The sequence below is a fragment of the Vanessa tameamea genome, chromosome 26 (genome assembly GCF_037043105.1).
Source record: "Vanessa tameamea isolate UH-Manoa-2023 chromosome 26, ilVanTame1 primary haplotype, whole genome shotgun sequence".
In the NCBI taxonomy this organism is placed as follows: domain Eukaryota; kingdom Metazoa; phylum Arthropoda; class Insecta; order Lepidoptera; family Nymphalidae; genus Vanessa; species Vanessa tameamea.
Genome location: NC_087334.1, coordinates 7,921,187 through 7,939,027, shown reverse-complemented (window position 1 = coordinate 7,939,027; position 17,841 = coordinate 7,921,187). Strand labels below are relative to the sequence as shown.

Below are 17,841 nucleotides of genomic sequence, written 5' to 3'. Positions count from 1 at the left end.
TGTTTGGCCGCACAATAATGAATCTACTATGCTTCATATACAGATTACTCTGAGACTATTAATTATAACTGTGCCTGTGTTTTAAACAATAAATTATTCATAACGTTAATATTCTATAAAGCAAAAACAAGTCCTACGTATTTATATAATACAGATACAGTAAAGTTAAAAAAATTAACGTAGATCAAATACAAAAGTAATGAGCAAATTGTGATCGCGCACCATTGCGGAAGCGACGCCATCTTAATGAAGTTTTAAAACATTTCATAACAAAATTTGAACGCATAGAGTAAAATTAACTTCGTATTTAGTCATAGTATACATTTCAACCTCATTTACACACAGACGCACACACGCAAATACACTCTTGCCGTCGTATTTACGTTCCACTTGAATATTTATAAATACTCCACAATGTCGCACTTAATTGATATATTAGGACAGCTAACACCATAACTGAGATTCAGGCCATGGGGTTGGCTCTTGTGCCTCTCAGTTAGTAACTTATGAAATATGGGTAGGATAGCACATTCAAACAACTCGGACTCAGAGCTGGCTGTGTACATCTTTCTCTCGACAGACTCCTGACGTTTGGAGTCGCTACGAGAGTAGGTTGCTGATTTGCGCTCGTCCCTTTTGTTGGGTGATTCTGAAAATTAAGGTATTGTTATTAACAATTTTAATCATCAAACAAGAAAACATCGACACTAGCCAGTCAATAGGACGATACGGAAAAGCATCACCAGTAAGAGTTTTCATGCTCATTTAAGTGTATCAGATACATTTTTTATGTTACGTGTATACACATAGTATATCCACTACAGACTCTAAAGATCTCAAAATGTTTGAATTTATTTAAACCGCATTCAAAGAGGTAAATACTATAAGGATAATTTAAGAAAAATGGAAGTTAATAACGTCGGAAAGTGTAACGGTTGTTTTATTAGAAATTTACTAAAAAAACTTACCAGTTTTATGTCGTGATGCAACATTTGGACTGCTCTTATAATGGTCGGGTCGAGTTTGTGCGGCTTGAGTAAGTTTCGGTGAATCTCCAACACCTTTCGCTCTTTTTAATGGCTCTGCTTCTTGCCTCAATCTCTTCGACGGAGACTCTTGGCCTTTCGTAACTCTTATCGTATCAGGGTCTTGTACCAATCTCTTCGCTGGTGACTCTTGTCTTTTAGATACTCTTATGATATCTGGATCTGGCTTCCTGTCCTTAGTTTCTGTCACTTTCCGTTCCATTTCAGGCACTATTTTTTCTTGTAGCTGCATTTTAGGTACCTCTTCGTGTTTTTCTTGTGTTGTTTCCATTTTCTCTAGCTGTTCTTCTTGATATGTTCGCATCTGTTTAGGAAATAGTTATGAATAGACTGGGAAATAAATTGAATGAAACGTTTTCATTAGTGAGATACGTACCATCGCAGTAGATTGTCGTCTTTTTGTTTGTATTTGATGAGGCGGTGTACTCACTGGCTGTGGAAATTCTGAACCTCGACGCTAAAAATATTATATTTTTACAATTTTAGATCATATATAAGGTACATAATATTTAATGTCATGATAAAGTCAGAATCCCACGAAGTCTTTTGACTTTCATATAAAATAAAAAAAAAAATATCTTAGCTATTCTCAAACTCAAACAATAATAATCAGTTTTATGGATGTACTTACTTTCGACAAGCGATCGGTCATTCGTAGAGTTTCTGCCTCTCGATATCCTTCTGGCGTAGCAACTCTCACTGTTGTACCAACTAAAATAATAACCAATATTAATCTGTATTGCAAGGTAAGATATTTTGTACACAATGTATTTTAAAGAAACTTTAACAAAGGTTAGACTACATACATGAAATTTGTAAAATCTGCTTTAAAAATGATATTAATTAAGTCTAAAAATTCAAATTCGTCGCTGGCATTCAGACTGATAACATCGTTTTATTGTCATATTTTTTCTATTGATTAAATTAATTATAATGATGTTTTAGTTATTTTTAATTGAGACTTACCGTGATTAATGGAAGCATTTGAAGCTCTTCTATCTGTGCTTCTGCTATCTGTTTCCCTGTAAACCATTTCAATGATATTTTAGTGGTAATTTCAAAAATATAAACTTTGACTTTAGCGTGGTGGATCATTTTTACCTGTGATGGTGGGGTGATGATTGCTGTCGACTCTTCTCTGAAACACTTCGTTGCATTGGAGAGTGAGCGTGGCCTAAATTTATATTTAGTTATTTTTATTTAGTTTAAGTTATTGTAACATTGTTACAATAAGTTAAACTTGAAATAGTCGAGTTGAAGTATAAAAACAGATGGCTCGTTGATTTTAAACAATTCCTACATCAAAATATGACATATTTCTTAGCAAAGTTAATTAAAATAAGCCTTAATAATGTTTGCCAAATTTCAAGACATCAAAACTCTTGTTTTTCCCACTTACTTGGCGGTGATTTCTGGCACGTGTACTGGAAAGTATTCGTATCCCACAAATCACTTTGAACAACTATGAAATTTTCTTTTTTTCGTTTCTCTGAATCTTTCCGTTGACCTAAAAGTCATAATTATGATACTAAAAACTCGTGTATACTCCGTAAAACATGATGTATTGTAAATCTATCAAGTCAATTGGTCGGACCCAGTAATCCTAGATAGTAGGAAATATCTTTAACATGCAGATTATGCCAAGCGTTTAGTAAATTTCAAATTAGATAAAGTTTTTTGTATAAATTATTATATAGTAAAATTGATACAACAAAACTACTCTATATCTCACATCTGAAACCTGCCTTATAATTTCACACCTATATAATCTTAATCCAAATCAATATAATCTTTTTCCAACAAAACAAACATAATAGCGATTTCTAGATATCATACCAACGCAGATTAATTCTAATTTATAAATTGTTCTATAAGAAACTACGATTTAGACCATTCCCATAACGTCATAATTTTCATCAAAATTCATCTCTTTGAAGAAACTTTTATTGAAAGCACTGAATTACCAACATAGTATTAGAGATATTTTTTAACGTTTGGTCCTTTTATTTTCTTTTATATTTATTCTATACTACAATTCTATTTAGTCGAGAGTATTGTTTATACTATAATTTACTTGTATTGTTGTAAATGCCTATAATGGTGTGTCATACTGTTCTATCCTGCTATTGTCGTAATGTATTCTTGTTTATTTTGTGAATATTCCAAATGTTTTTCTTATATTAATAAAAAAATCCTATACATAAAAACATATATCATACGTAACTAGTATTCGGGTAGTTTTCGAAATTCAACCATTATTATGAGAAAAACCTACATAATACATTAATTTGTCTGTTTTACACATTTATTTTTGTTCACTCATTCTGATTTTAATGATGATAATTAAGAACCTAAAAGTCTCCAATAACTACTAAACAAAGAATAAATAAATTTGGTCAAAAAAGTTTTGTATTTCCCTTTTAAATCCTCGTTTACATAAACAAAAATTGACAGAAACATTTGACTTACAATGAATTGCTAAACCAAACGTCATAATTATATCAGTATAAGAAGAACTTACACGTCTTTTTCCTCTCCGTTGAAGAATATTCATGGTCGATGTCCAATATGTCCTCGGGTTCTTGTTTCGGCTTATAGAGAACAGGTGGCTCTCGTTCTTCACCAGGAAAAAATAATTAAGAATAATGTTAACATTAAAATTATTTAATGTTCTAAATTGTGGTACTAAATTATAATACTGTTTGATTTAATAAGCCATTGCAATTTTATAAATATTATGTTTTTTTTGGAAGATAACTGACTCGAATTGACTATCGTTATCATTAAAGGATATGGCATAGCCATATTTTTTGCCATAATATCGGTTAGGTTAAAGAACATTGGGTTTTTAAAGGACATCTAATATAATGCACCAAAATGTGTTAATACGTATCGTGGGACATTAAAACAAGAATTTGATCAATCTCCACTCTCTTTGGCATGCGGGATCAGAAAATCAATGCAATTAGCTCAGAGGTCGCCATTTCTCCTCGGTGATTGGTTAGTGATATGAGATTTTTAGAACAGTAGGTCAGGGAGTCAATGTAGTATTCTAGATCGACTGGCCACTATAATCCACTACGGAATAATGTCTTGCTTTGAGCGGCTATAACTCCAAATCATCGATACAATAAAATATATAGTATGCACTGACCGTGCTTCCTGTCGGGTATCGCGTCGTCGGCGGGCGCGTGCAGCAGGTCGGCGAGCAGCGCGCCCGCGCTGGCGCTTGACATGCGGCGATGCGTGCGCGGCGCGCTCTTCACCTCGCGTTTGGTCTCTTGGGACTTTGTCAGTTTCTTTTGCATCTCCGGTGTCTACATACATTTATTTATTAATAGCACTAGTTAAAACCAGATAGAATAATAAGTCACCTGGTAAGTCTTATATTAATATCTGACCTTATTAACCTTAGGCGGGGCCGCCTTTGTATACATTGGCTCTTGTACTTTGGCTGGTACAGATTTAACAGTAGGTGTATCACTTGGCTTCAATGCTGTAATCGTTTTGGCTTCTGCTTTAGCTGGTTCCGATATTTTAGGCTTTGTAGGCTCTGGTTCCTTGAATTAAGAATATGTCAATTATATTTTAAATAATTATATCTAACAAATTGGTAATATTCATTGGTTAGTTTTTCAGTAAATACTAAACATTATTTCAAAACCAAAGGAACCTTGTTAGGTCATACTTAATTAGAGCTTGATATATTTTGTCTTTTAATTAATATAGGAAGGCAGACAGGCAAATGGGCCACCTGGTGGTAAATGGGCAAATACGCCTATAATTATTCAAACTAAGAAATATTTACCATTTATTTCGTGGTTCCACTAATCTGAACCAAGAGTGCAAAGACTATTTCGTAAAACTGTAATCTACAATGAGATATTTACAAAATTACCTCAGTAGACCATCCATATGGTAACTTGGCGAGTTGATCTTTTTCAGGCACAGCTTTAGACGATGGAGGACTTGTGTAATCCAAGTGATTCTTGAAAGATACATTTTTCGTTTGTTCCTTTCTGGGTTCTTTGAGCCCTTCTTTTATGGGTTCCACAGGCGCTGAAGGTTTAGGTCTGAAAATTATAAGATGCCTTATTAAATCATTTTAGCAGTTGTTGTGTTGCAGGATATACTTCTTTGATACAATTTTCGTCGACATATGTATGTATAAATGTCGTTTGTCGCGGTTATTATTATAAAACTTATGCGTTATCTATGCTTCTATGAATGAAAATAAATATTTTCCATCTGTAATTTCAAAATTAACTGTCCTTTTTAAAGATAATTAATAATAATAATTCCATCGTGATAAGATAAATGCTTTTTTTTTATTTTTTCTATCTTAGCTTTTTTTAAATCTACTGTTCAATGTTCTAAACTAAAACGCGGATAAAATTGTAGTACAATGCTAGTTCTAAATGAAAACGATGAAATACTTGCTTGTCATTGGATGGTTGAGTCTGCATACTAATGTATTCAGTTTCTGCACCAGCTGATGCACTGAGACTGCAAAGTGATGTTATGTCACTAGTTTCTGCAACGTGAACAATTCCTAAGTAGAAGAAAATGAGTGACGTATCCAAAAAAGAAAAATAGCCAATTTACCTGGGTGACTAAGGTTTTCTCTCGGCACTGGTAATCTAGTTCTTAACGTGCCTGGGGATTTCGAGTCTCGGACTGAAGATTCAGAACTTGCATCACTTCCTAGCTTGCTGAGCAACATCTAAAATATTTGTTTATCTAGTTATATTGATTTCGTTTTTAAATACGTTTAGGAAAAACGTTATGTTACGTAATAATACATTTCATATCAAATAATTGAATAATTGTAATACGAAAGAACAATGTAAAAGAATGCCTCTCGCTAACGACAAACAATGGGACAGGTCAGGACAGGAAACATCACCTGCAGCTCATTCTCTTTGGCCTGCAGTGTGCGGCGGTAGCGGTTGTTGTACTGACGCAGCTCCTTGAGGCGGCGCTCCAGCTCGGGGCCGGGCTCGCGGCACTCGTGCGGCGCGGCGGGGCGCAGCGTGGCGCGGATGCGCGCACCGCCCGACCCACCCGAGCCATTTCGCCGCAGCTCCACCAGCTTTGTGCGATCGATATTACAGGATCATCGTTGCGTTTTGACGTAATAAATATAACTATATGAATTAAGCACACCTTAGTATATTGATTTGGTAGTGATTTATGTATTGCAGTCAGACCTTGCTTGGCTAACTTTCATATATTTTTTATCCTTATTTATTTTAATATTACTATAATGTAATTTAAGTCCATCATCATAGGATCCTGAGGTAAAATCTTCATCATCATATAATTCATCATCAGTCTTAAGGCACAAACAAATTATTGAAGTTGCAGTCAGAACCCATGGTTGCTTGATTTATATTCACTATTCAATAAACAATGTCATACCAAAGAAGAGCCATAGCACCGCTGTTCCCAAATTTCGTGGCGCATTGACGATACAAGTAATGGCTAAAATTTCTTATGGCGCAATGTCTTTGGGTGGTAATGACCATTTCCTAACAATTAGGTTAATTACCAGTCCGCCAACCAACGCTATGAAAAATATGTCTTATAATAGTACCTACATACCTTGGGCACAAAAACTAAGCACAGAGTGGCTGTAGTGCAGAAGATGATGAAGATTGCGATCAATACAAACAACGCGTCTTTGTGGTCAGCTAATACCTGAAAAAAAAAACGCTCCTCTAAAAATTGTTACTTATTATCATCTCTGCGTAATATATTTTGCCTTTGCTAAGTTTATACCACTTAGGGATCAGCCCTAATATAATATTTTATTTAATTAATAACATAATAATTTATATTTAATTTTTCTGTTCCTTGAAGTAAGATAATAATACTATTTTTTACGATTAATTGAAGTATTATGTAGACTATATTTTCACCGACTAAAAACCGTACCTGTGCAAAATTCCAGGTAAATCGGATATATTTCAAAATTGTTTTGCAAGATAAATAATAGTTTGTATTAAAAAGGTGCTTACCAAAGCTATAGGAGCACCCATGATGCACATGATGAGCACATTGTACACGGACAGACCAATGTGCTTTGAATCATTCAAAGCCGGTATAGAGACGTGTCTCGTTTCCCAAGCTAAGAATGCGCCAAATACCTACAAAATTTACCACAAGTTTTATTTTAAAGAATTATATATAATTATTATAACCTATGGACTCTGCAATTATCATACCTATTTTGCCCAATAAAAATTTTGGAATCAACTACTAAGAAAAATAGCAATAAGGAATTTAAGAAACTTCGGGAAAGCTGATGATTATGATACGGCTGTTCCCGCAATAAACAACTTCAACGAACTGGAAATTTTATAACTTAAAAAAATATATATATCAAAAATGTTAATTTGGACACACACATACACACATGAATAGCACGTAAGCCAGAGAATAAATATAATTTTTTATTCATTATCACTCACCAATAACAGTCCCTTATAAGCGTAAATAGCCCCAATAAATATGGGCATCCGTTCCGATTGACAATACTCATTTTCTTGCACAATGACTATATCTTCGCTTGTTGGATGTGGCTGAAAACACAATATTTTAAATATGAATAACGTTACATTTTTATATTTGGAACATGGAGATTATAAAACGAAAGACAGATCGCGCACTTTTTTGAAGACCGTTTTAAAGTTAACAATATTGTAGTACATTATTTTGATCTATCTTGTAGGGTTCAGCCAGCGTTTGCAATGTAAGCTCAAAAAATATGTTCCTCTTGGATCATACTATCTATTAAAAAAAACTGCATCAAAATACGTTGTGTAATTTCTATAAAGATCTAAGCATACACGGGGACAGACCGACAGCGGTAAGCGACTTTCTGTTATGTAATGAAGTACATAAATGTTTTACCAATACAAGTGTTTACACAATAACTCCAAATCAAAAAAAAAATCTGCGAGCTTCAATCTCAGTTTGTTACTTACGTATGCCTCCATCTGCTTAGTAGCTCTGTAGAAAGGATCTGATATCTGCCAAGTAGTCATGATGGCCAGGTCAATGCACAGCAGCACACCTACCACCATGAATAACTGGTAGTCTTTTATCACCTGTAAATATATTAATGAGTTAATTCGGATTTACATACCATTTATAGCCATTAATATGAAAAATTCACCAGTTTTGATTAATTTCTCTATTTGTCGGTGATGATCAATCTTTAAGACTTTTAGACTCAGTGACAAGTATTAATATGAGTATTAGAGAGCTAGAGTATTAGAATAGTAGAGTGAGTAGAATGAGAGCAAGTATTCGAGTGAGTGTGTAACTGACTGCTCCGTTTGTCTGGTGGTAAACCTCAGTTCGGAACGTTAAAAAGTTATTGAGTTTTTAGTCGAAACATTTTGGAGCCTCCAGCTACCTCGGAATCTCTTTACTGTTACTTGTTACTTGCTGTCCCATAGGATTATTAGAGTGAGAGAATAAAGAGTGCATCTGTGTTTAGGCACACACTTATGCACTATAATATGTTCTGTGCTGTTGCCTAGGGAAATTGACCACAGTGACCAAAATTGGTTACGACTACATCATCATCATTGGCTAATGAAAACCAAAGATCAATACACAACAATCGAGATTATTAATGGAACTTGTTTAATGATAAATCAAAATAATCCAAAAAGTTAAGAAATAATAATTTAAGAAAATAATAAATCATTTTGTAACCTTCTTATTGAGCTTAACGTCAGTGAAGATTGAGTGAACACGCCATGTCTTAGAGAACATGGCACCAAAAGCCAGGCTAAAGCCGGCCATCAACAGCCAAGCACGCGCCGTGCAGATGTATGGAAACGCGGCTGTAATTGTAATATATAATAATTACTTGAGGTGATTTTTTTAATAACAAAACAATCAAATAATATTTTGATAAATATTAAAGCTACGATACATTTTATATATTTTATTATATTGTTTGATTGCTTAGATTAATTTAATTTATACAAATAGGATACAATTTTAACTTTATTTAATTTGAACATGCATATTTTATTCGAATACAGTAATAGCAGCAAGCAATTTCGCTGTGAATTAAGAGATGATTGATTATGTAGATGCAAATTTAAAACAAAGTAACGAAATAGAAGCGATAACGTCAAAGTACTTACAAATACTGGATGGCAAAGCTATGAAACACACAAAATTATCACATACCACCAAAAGCGATGGATAGAAGGAAAAGAAACCAAAACTTGGAAACATGCTGTCGACTCCGACGACCTAGAAAATCGCCTAGGTCTTTCTCAGAATCAGTCTAAAATAAAGAGGGGGTTAGTTCCCAAAATTTGGTTAGCGGGTTCCATTCTGCCCGGGGTCGAAGCTCAAGCTGGGTTTGTAGCAAGCTATTACCTCCACGTGGTACTTCCTGAGAAAGACCTAAGAATTAATGAACTGAATGAGATCGTGAACGTGACGGAGTGCCAGCGACATGCGAATCGAAAGTGCTTTTTATTTTACTATTTATTCAAAAAATTTACTCGTATTTAATGAATAATCGAAATAATTTGATTTAATGAAAATTTTCGACCAATTATATTGTTAAGGTTACCTTCGATCCGATAAAAGATAGAGAGAACACAAAGATAATAATGAATGACAATAGAATTAACATTGATAAAGGCTCGAAGTGAGAACAGGAGATGAACATACCGATGCTGCTGAGACTGGAGTCGAGCCCGAGGAAGATCACGCTGAGGTAAGTCAGCATGCATCCCACGATGATCAAATTGTTGAGATGTGGAGACGACATTTTTATATACCTAATATGGAAGCAACTTTTTGATTATAGTGTCGTTTGGATTACGTTTGAAATGATCTGATTTTATTTATAAATCAGAAAAAAATACGACATTATTGCCATTTCATATGTGTGGAAAATGAGTTTAAATCATAATAGAAATACGTATTTAATTTATTAGCATATTTTTAACGCAGGCGTTGACGGGGTCACCAATATCGATATCTCGCATCAGTTCACCCAGAAGTGCAGACCTCTGGTTTCGGTAGTGGATGTTCATTGCAAGGAAGGCAGTGGCGAGCAGGATGCCAAGTACGGAGCACGACACCAGCACCGAATACAGCGTGATGTTGACCTGCGTGTGTTCCACTAGCCGCAGCGTACGGTCCTTTGGAGGGTTCCTTTGAACATAACAGAACACACATACCAACCTACTATACGAACACTATCAACTATTTACAGTAGTAATATATTATATATTACATATACAGTCTCGGTATATTTATGGATCTACATTATCACATGATTGTACACCTCTAGAACGTGGAAGATTCTATACTAATATTATAAACGCGATAGTAATTCTGCTTGTCTGTCTGCTACTATTTCACGGCCAGACCAATGTCCTGAATTTTGTATGAAGCCTGCTTGAACTTCAAGAAAGGACATAAGGCTTGGAACATATACTTTTTTTATGTCTAAAACCGATCCTACCTACCTAAAACGATCGAAGCCGAGCGCGACAACTAGTAGTTAATATATTGACAGAGTTGTCTACGGGTAATGGTGAGTACTTAACATAGGGTAGGTAAAAAATCGTTCGTGTGCTTCACAATAATGTTCATAGTGTTATTACATTTCTATAAATCTTTAAGATATTTCGTCAATAGAGCTCATATAATTTATTCAAATGTCCACACTTACTTCCCAATCCACCTGAAAGGTTCTCCACTGCCGAGGTCGAGACGATCTCGTTCAGCACAATATTCTCCAACTTTGACCTCACCTATTTCACCTTGGAACTGCTTGAGCAGGATCGATGCTTTTCGCTCGTTGTCATAAAAACGAACTGGTCCCTGAAATTAACAGTTATGTTGTAAATGTAACAGATTTTTAGTAAAAATTTAATAGTATATACAATGTAGCAAATTTCCTATCCGACATGTGCAAACAACATTGGAGAAGTGTGTCCGAAGTGAGGTGCCAGACAGACGTTAGGATTCGAAAACATCGTTTTGACTAATCCTACATCCGCAGCAGCAAAAAGGATGTATAAGATGGTACGCAATAATATGAATCGTAGAATGAATTAGTTTTAAGTTAGTGATAGTTTAGCATATTGATTCAGTTCTAAAAAATTTGTTTAACTTACAGTAACTCCTTCAAATGTGACATTGCTTAATGCATCCAGGAACAATTGCTCCCATTCCTTGTCCCTGTATCTGAAATCCTGTACAGTTTTCTCTTTGTATTTTAGCTTGACTCGATGGGCTACGGTTTGAATTGCTAGCGCCATTGCCCATATACCTATAACAAAAACATTATAGCAAACATCAGTAGTATTCTGTAAGAAGAAACTTGAAAGGCATGCAGAACAAGATCGTAAGACCGGAAGCATTCGCTTGTATGAGTGAGTAAAAAAAATGAGCATTTGTATCAATGGAAATTTGTCCGACATTGTAAAAACAATTAACGCGACAGCAGGCCCATACTCGTCAATCAGTGGGCAGTACTATCGCGTAGGTAATGGTCAAAATCAAATAAAATTTCGTCCACCATAAATGTCAGAAAGTGATGTGACATTGACTATGATAATCATATCACTAATATCACTGCAGTTTGTCATAACCTTGCAGTCAGAATCATTGGTACGCTTTTAGTTTAATTTGTTGCGAAATAGGATACAAAAGCAGCATACTTGTAGCAGCCTATGTCAATACTAACCATCGTATGTATAACCATGAAATCTGGAATATTCTATTCCCCTTCTGCGGTCGTATTCCACTTGGTAATCTTTGGCGGTCTGAAAAAATAAAATAGGAATGAAAATTATCATATCTATTTATTGTTTGATAAGTCGTTAAATAATTATAATTCAATTTATACTGGATATATATCTCAAGGTGCAATAATGTACTTACGATGCCGGACACAGTAGTCTCGCCGGTTGTGGACAGCGGCAATAGGTCAGTGAGGATGGCAGTGTCAAGCGCGGCGCCCAGCTCTCGACGCGAGCAGGGTGCGCGGCGCGTCCACCACTTGCTGCTGTACGTGCCCAGCAGCAGCCACGTGTAGGCCCGACCGTACATCTCGAGTCTATGTGACGTTCAATCAATTACTTAAGTTATAATTTTGAACTTTTGTGCACGACCAGATAGATTTCAGGCACAGAAATAGAGGAAGTCCTGATAATGAGCTGCTAATGTGAATTTCTATACATTAAAACCCAATAACGTTTACGTTCCGACATGGATCTTAAACCCAGGAGCTTATGATCAACGGGCTTATGAGGCAGCTTCTAGACTATCGAGGTACCATGAGATCGGTTACTAACAAACAAAGTGTTAATATTGGTATCCATATTAATAATTTCGTGCAAGTCTACGATAGACACGATCGATACCTAACCGAACCTATCCACAATCCATAAAATTTTATGAATGACATCAAGTTTAACGGGCGACCATATTTGTCGTTTACGGGTGCTTTATATGAAAAGTAAAGCCGTTTTTGTTTAGGTTTATTTAAGCCGGGTTTTCATCTAATATAAAATAATATAGTCTCGAAACATTTTATTGAAGAATGATGATGGATGGATTAGGATTTTATATATCTTGTTATAAAACCTATTCAAATCACGTGACTAAAAACTAATAAACATTATTTGATATTAAATTGACATAAGATCATTGGCCAAAATCTTGGCGAATTTGTTATTGAAACTGAAGTGGAAGTATTGTATTATAAATAAACATATAGGCATCAAGCACTGTTTGTAGTGCAATAATAATAGAATTAGCAAATCTATTACCAAATAGTTTATCTCTTTCTTTATCGATTAAGATGTATTTCCAATTTAAAGCACATATAAAGCCGCAGGGCAAATATACGTACTTGTACGCTTCGCAAAATATTTTCAAAGCCCACGTTTCGTTGAAGTTTCCGAGTATGATTCTAATGTCTTTCTCTTTTAATTTCGATAGAGCTGTCTTCACTTCTGTTGCAAAACTCTGAGATTCATCCACTAAAAAGTTTGCTGAGTCTAGATCTGCTAAGAGCCTGTTATGCGCCTGAAAATTAATTAAGTATATTGTATAAACGCTTATAATAATCTTATTACTGTAATTATGTAGTTATCTGTATCAGATACAGAGGACTTTAGGTTACAATAACTGGATATATAAATTAGACACTATAATCAAGGTTATGTGAAACTCACACGTCCTTAAATCTAAATCGAGGAGTCCCAACTAATCTATTATTGGTGCCTAAAATTAATGCCATTTTAGGATTTACATAATAGTTACATACACAGTCGTTTATGTTCAAAGATGCGCTCAGTGTAAGTCAAACAAAATACTTCAAGAGCGTGCCGAAACGTGAAGTAGCGGGCAGTTTATTCGTACTCTTATAAAATGATACGATAATACTGAGCCTTTGTTACTGGTAGCAAAATATAATATTAAAATTGAGATTCAATTTCTAAAATATTTTTAAACTTTATAGTATAAACTTTTATTGGCTGAATGCTAATTTCAAATGGTTTCGTTTTTATTGGTAGGAATATCTTCTTTGGTCGAACAAATTGGTATTATCTAATTTAATTATTTTATTGGGTAATGATATTATAAATTTCTGTATATAACAACACATTTTTACTTAAATACATTCCGATCCCTCAAGAAAGCAAGTGATATTTTTATTATCAAGAAGAACTACAAGTAATCTAGGGACCCAGTAGCCCTACAGCATTTTATCAACCATACAGTTTGGCCACTACCAAGGAACTGGATTATTCTCGATGTCTGGATACAAATTTACAAGTTTGAATTGGGTATATCATTTTAATATTTTAGCAAAACCTAACATCGTTTCTAAAAAAAACAGCATTAAAAAAGATAATTCTACTCACTAGGGCATATCTTGGTTCGTTCTGGTAGATAGTACCAACTCTGGTCCAGTTGAAATGTTCCAACAATCTTATTCGAGGCATGTTAAACGCATTCTCTGAAGGTACAATTCGGAAGAAGTTGGGAAACGCCTCTTTTGTAAACATAGGATGCGTGTCTGCGTATGATAACTGTGAAGAAAGAAAAAAGTATATAAATACGCTATACATTATGAAACTATCAAAACTTTACTTCGAGAAATTGGCAAAAAAATATTAGATTTTCAATATAAAAATAATTATGCTTAACGTAAAATACTGACTCATCTTCTGTACCTTTCAGGGTTGTAAGGTATGATCACAGTTTAATCCTGAATATGATACACAAAATGGTAACATCCACATCATGAAAGCTTATCGCGTACTGATAGTCTAATACCCTATATTCCAATCAAATAAATGCAAATGTCTCAGTTATTACCTGCGTTAAATGCCAGTGTTTGGAGGCCTTAGCGATAGGATCAGTAACGTGAGTACACGCCGCTCCAAACAGCATCAACTTGTGCGGACCGCTGTGCATCATGTCGAAAAATGATTTCACTCCCACGGCTGCGTTGCACTGTTTGTAAATCAAAAGTTCCATCAAAATGAACGTTGAAAAAAAAACATGATACACAGGTCGTTCAAACATGAGCTAGTCGTTACTTTCAACTCAGGCATTACTAATTTTTCATCTGCATAATTTGTATTTGTAAAACCTTATAGTTGACAGTGTAGGAAAATATCGTTAAAAAAAAAACTGGACGTATTAAATGGAATTCTGTATTAGATGTATCCAGCCTGCATTTTAGAAGTCTGGTGGCTGAGCTCCAAACCATTTTCTCAAGAGAAGACTAAAAGTTTGTCCAGCAAAGGAGCCTGGTGGGACATTACGTGCCCACTTTCTAAGAGGAGACAGTCCTAGGATATAAATGGTAAATCTATCTTAGATTAACTAGAAACAAATGAAACCATTGTTAGTAAATACAGTTGCGGTTGCAGAAAAGAATAATTTCTCACCTCGGTGTCATTCCACCACATATGCAGTCGGTAGTTACGAAGCACCGAATCATGCTCGTTCACGTGGTCTAGCGCCAGCTTCACACTCGGCATCACGCCTCGACCTACAGCGGTTTTAGCATAGCTTTGGTACTTAGCTCTTAAGACTTAGCTGTCAAGTTATAAGCTGATGAAATCGTAGCAATACGATTCTTCAAACCGTGTTAAATGAAATATTCAATACAAATCAATTTTATTCAAGTAAACTTCACAATGAAGTGTTTTTGAATCGTCGATATTAAAATACTACCACCGTTTCGGAAAGCAAAAAGAAACGGCAAGAAACTCGCATAGTTGCTCTTTTCAAATAAACAGATTTACAATGCTGTTTTCTACAATAATTAGTGTCCTCTGCCTAAACCCGACCCAAAATCCAGGCGTTTTTTTATAAAAAGTATATTAGTAACTAAAATATATCTAATTGTAACAACTACCTATTTTATATGCTGCAATTTACTGTTTTGTTTATGTATTACATATACAATAAACGGTAACCCTTTTTCAGTTACCCAAGTTTTTGTTATTCGAAACTTTAGTTGTTTACTATTTCATCTAAAGACAACTAGTAGCCTTTATGTATTTATATTAATATATCACAACGATAAAGTCTTTGGTCTAGTGACTAGCCAAGCGACCGTTGGCGCTCTTTGGGGGTAATACAGATTCATATGCCGTAATAGCAAACGGCATAACGCTCTTTTATGCGATCATGCCCCCCCAACGCCAATACTCTTGTGTGTACATGTCATGCATACTAGAGAGAAACACATGCTTTTTGTTCTGCGACTAAACTCTTTCGTGGTTATGTCGGATTTGCCCTTGGAATTATGAAGTGAGGTAGTATTTAGTTTCCTAAAAATTTGTTCTGTTCCTGAACAGTTGGCTTTAAGTCTCCTTAAGAAAAGCCAACGTGGCTGAAATCAGGACACCATAATGTACACATAAATTTATGATATGCTTTTGATGTGCAAATTTAAATCCTACTTCACACTCTACCAGTAAAACCATAAAGTTCTACGTAAAATAGGTTTACTATTTATCATGAGGCTACTAAACATTATTTTAAAAGCATTATCTAAAGATACCAGTGTTCGAATTCTCCACCCCCTTGCCAAAGGGGAAAAAGCCGGCGATGTAGACATCGGTGCGGCGGTTCAGAATGGCGTCCAAGTTGGGCTTCTGAGGGACGCCGTTGACGATGCCGAATATTAGTAGAATTATGAGAGTTTTCATTTTAACAGCTGTAATTAAAAAAATGTACAAGTGATAAGCAAACGACCTGGCTAGAGATGTTTTGGTATTCACTTGGTACCACCCATTCATCACATGTTCTACCGCCAAACAGCAATACTTATTATTGTTGTGTTCCAGTTAGAATGGTGAGTGACTGTAATTACAGGATCATTGCATCTATGTTTCCAAGGTTAGTAGGGCATTGGCGATTTAGGTATGATCGATGTTTCTTCGGTACCTTTAGGCGGTGGTGCCCGTTAACCATCGCCAGTTAACAGGTCTTCTGTTAACATTCCCTTAGGTCCTTCTGATAACAATTCAATAAAATTTGTAACGTAACGTTACTTCCTCGATTAAAGTACCGAAATGAGAGTTAAAATTTTTCCTTTTGATGTTTTTTTCGTTCTCGGGTACTATAATATTTTTTTCTTATCCATAAATCAAGGAAATGCGAATAGAACCTAATTTATTTTGAATAAAGAATATTTGAAGCTATCGATATTACACGATTAAAGCACTACAAGAATTAATCTTAAAAATAGTTTTAATTACCTAACTCGTTCAAGCTTCTAAATCGTTAATAATCTTAATATAGAAATTTCAATCTCTAAGTAGCTTACCTGAAATTTATGCTCTTTATTACGTTAAACAATAATCAATTTAATATAACACAGATTAAAAACCGTTTGTTCGTCACAAAATAATTAAACACGCAGAATTATTTTTACACAAAACTAGAACACACTTTATGGAAGTCATGACGCCTCACTGAAACCACCTTTTCAGACTTGTACAAGATTAAACTGCCTTCCCACTAAAGTCAAAGTAAAATGAACCATAACAAGTGTCATTAAAGCTCTTTATTGTATCATTCACAAAACTGATGTTATAATATTTCTTACAAGAAAACGATGTAAAAACTAAAACTCAACAACTTAATATCAATTTTATTTATATGAACATAAGATTCAATAATGATTGCCAATGTTATTATATGAGCCTTAGTTGCGTGAATCGGATTGAGCAAATATACAAAATTAGGCTTTGCCGGGGCGAATCGATAGAGGGTGGGTTTTCAGTGTAGTGTTGTGCATTTGGCTAGGTACTTTGTCGATAAAATTGTTTATACAACTATAATTTTTTGAATTCATTCAGCAATTTTATTGTAACACAACTTACGTCCCCTACGATAAATTATAGAATGATATTGAACTATTTTACACACGTGAACTGGACAACTAATGTTTTCTAAAAATTACGTATATATTAGTGAGACCAAGCCATTTTATTTTTAAAAACTAGATCTGGTATTGGAAGTATATATTTAGGTATATAATTATTAAAATTACTATAAATTAGTTTTAATTTTTGACGACCTACGTGGTCGATTAGTGTGGACACCGATATTCATGGGTACGCCACTCTGTGGTCCCGGGTTCGATTCCGAATCGATGTAGAAAAAGTTCATGTTGGTCATGTCAACTATGTTGTCTTGGGTCTGGGTGTTTGTGGTACCGTCGTTACTTCTGATTTTCCATAACACAAGTGCTTTAGCTACT

At 34.8% G+C, this 17,841-nt stretch overlaps 1 protein-coding gene across 1 annotated transcript; it reads right to left on the bottom strand.

Moving 5' to 3' along the window:
- Positions 1 to 266: 266 nt before the first annotated feature.
- Positions 267 to 16,291, bottom strand: LOC113398880 (gamma-aminobutyric acid type B receptor subunit 2). Its single transcript, XM_064219185.1, has 31 exons — positions 16,135 to 16,291; positions 15,011 to 15,114; positions 14,433 to 14,570; positions 13,976 to 14,143; positions 12,958 to 13,133; positions 11,985 to 12,159; positions 11,788 to 11,866; positions 11,216 to 11,370; positions 10,768 to 10,919; positions 10,098 to 10,244; positions 9,756 to 9,865; positions 9,456 to 9,482; positions 8,775 to 8,905; positions 8,036 to 8,158; positions 7,520 to 7,630; positions 7,067 to 7,195; positions 6,651 to 6,746; positions 5,953 to 6,138; positions 5,652 to 5,769; positions 5,487 to 5,580; positions 4,945 to 5,119; positions 4,448 to 4,606; positions 4,201 to 4,363; positions 3,568 to 3,663; positions 2,446 to 2,553; positions 2,148 to 2,220; positions 2,013 to 2,068; positions 1,678 to 1,757; positions 1,423 to 1,503; positions 969 to 1,350; positions 267 to 649 (listed from the first exon to the last, which is right to left on the bottom strand). Exons 1-31 carry the CDS (start codon positions 16,280 to 16,282, stop codon positions 399 to 401), a joined length of 4,191 nt encoding a protein of 1,396 aa, XP_064075255.1. The 5' UTR covers positions 16,283 to 16,291; the 3' UTR covers positions 267 to 398.
- Between the last annotated feature and the right edge of the window lie 1,550 nt (positions 16,292 to 17,841).

Coding starts and splice junctions, on each gene's coding strand:
- LOC113398880 (XM_064219185.1), bottom strand. CDS start 16,282: ATGAAAACTCTCATAATTCTACTAATATTCGGCATCGTCAACGGCGTC. Junction 9,483..9,755: donor CTCCAGTCTCAGCAGCATCG/GTATGTTCATCT, acceptor ATTAATTCTTAG/GTCTTTCTCAGGAAGTACCA. Junction 4,607..4,944: donor CATATGGATGGTCTACTGAG/GTAATTTTGTAA, acceptor TCTTAATTCAAG/GAACCAGAGCCTACAAAGCC.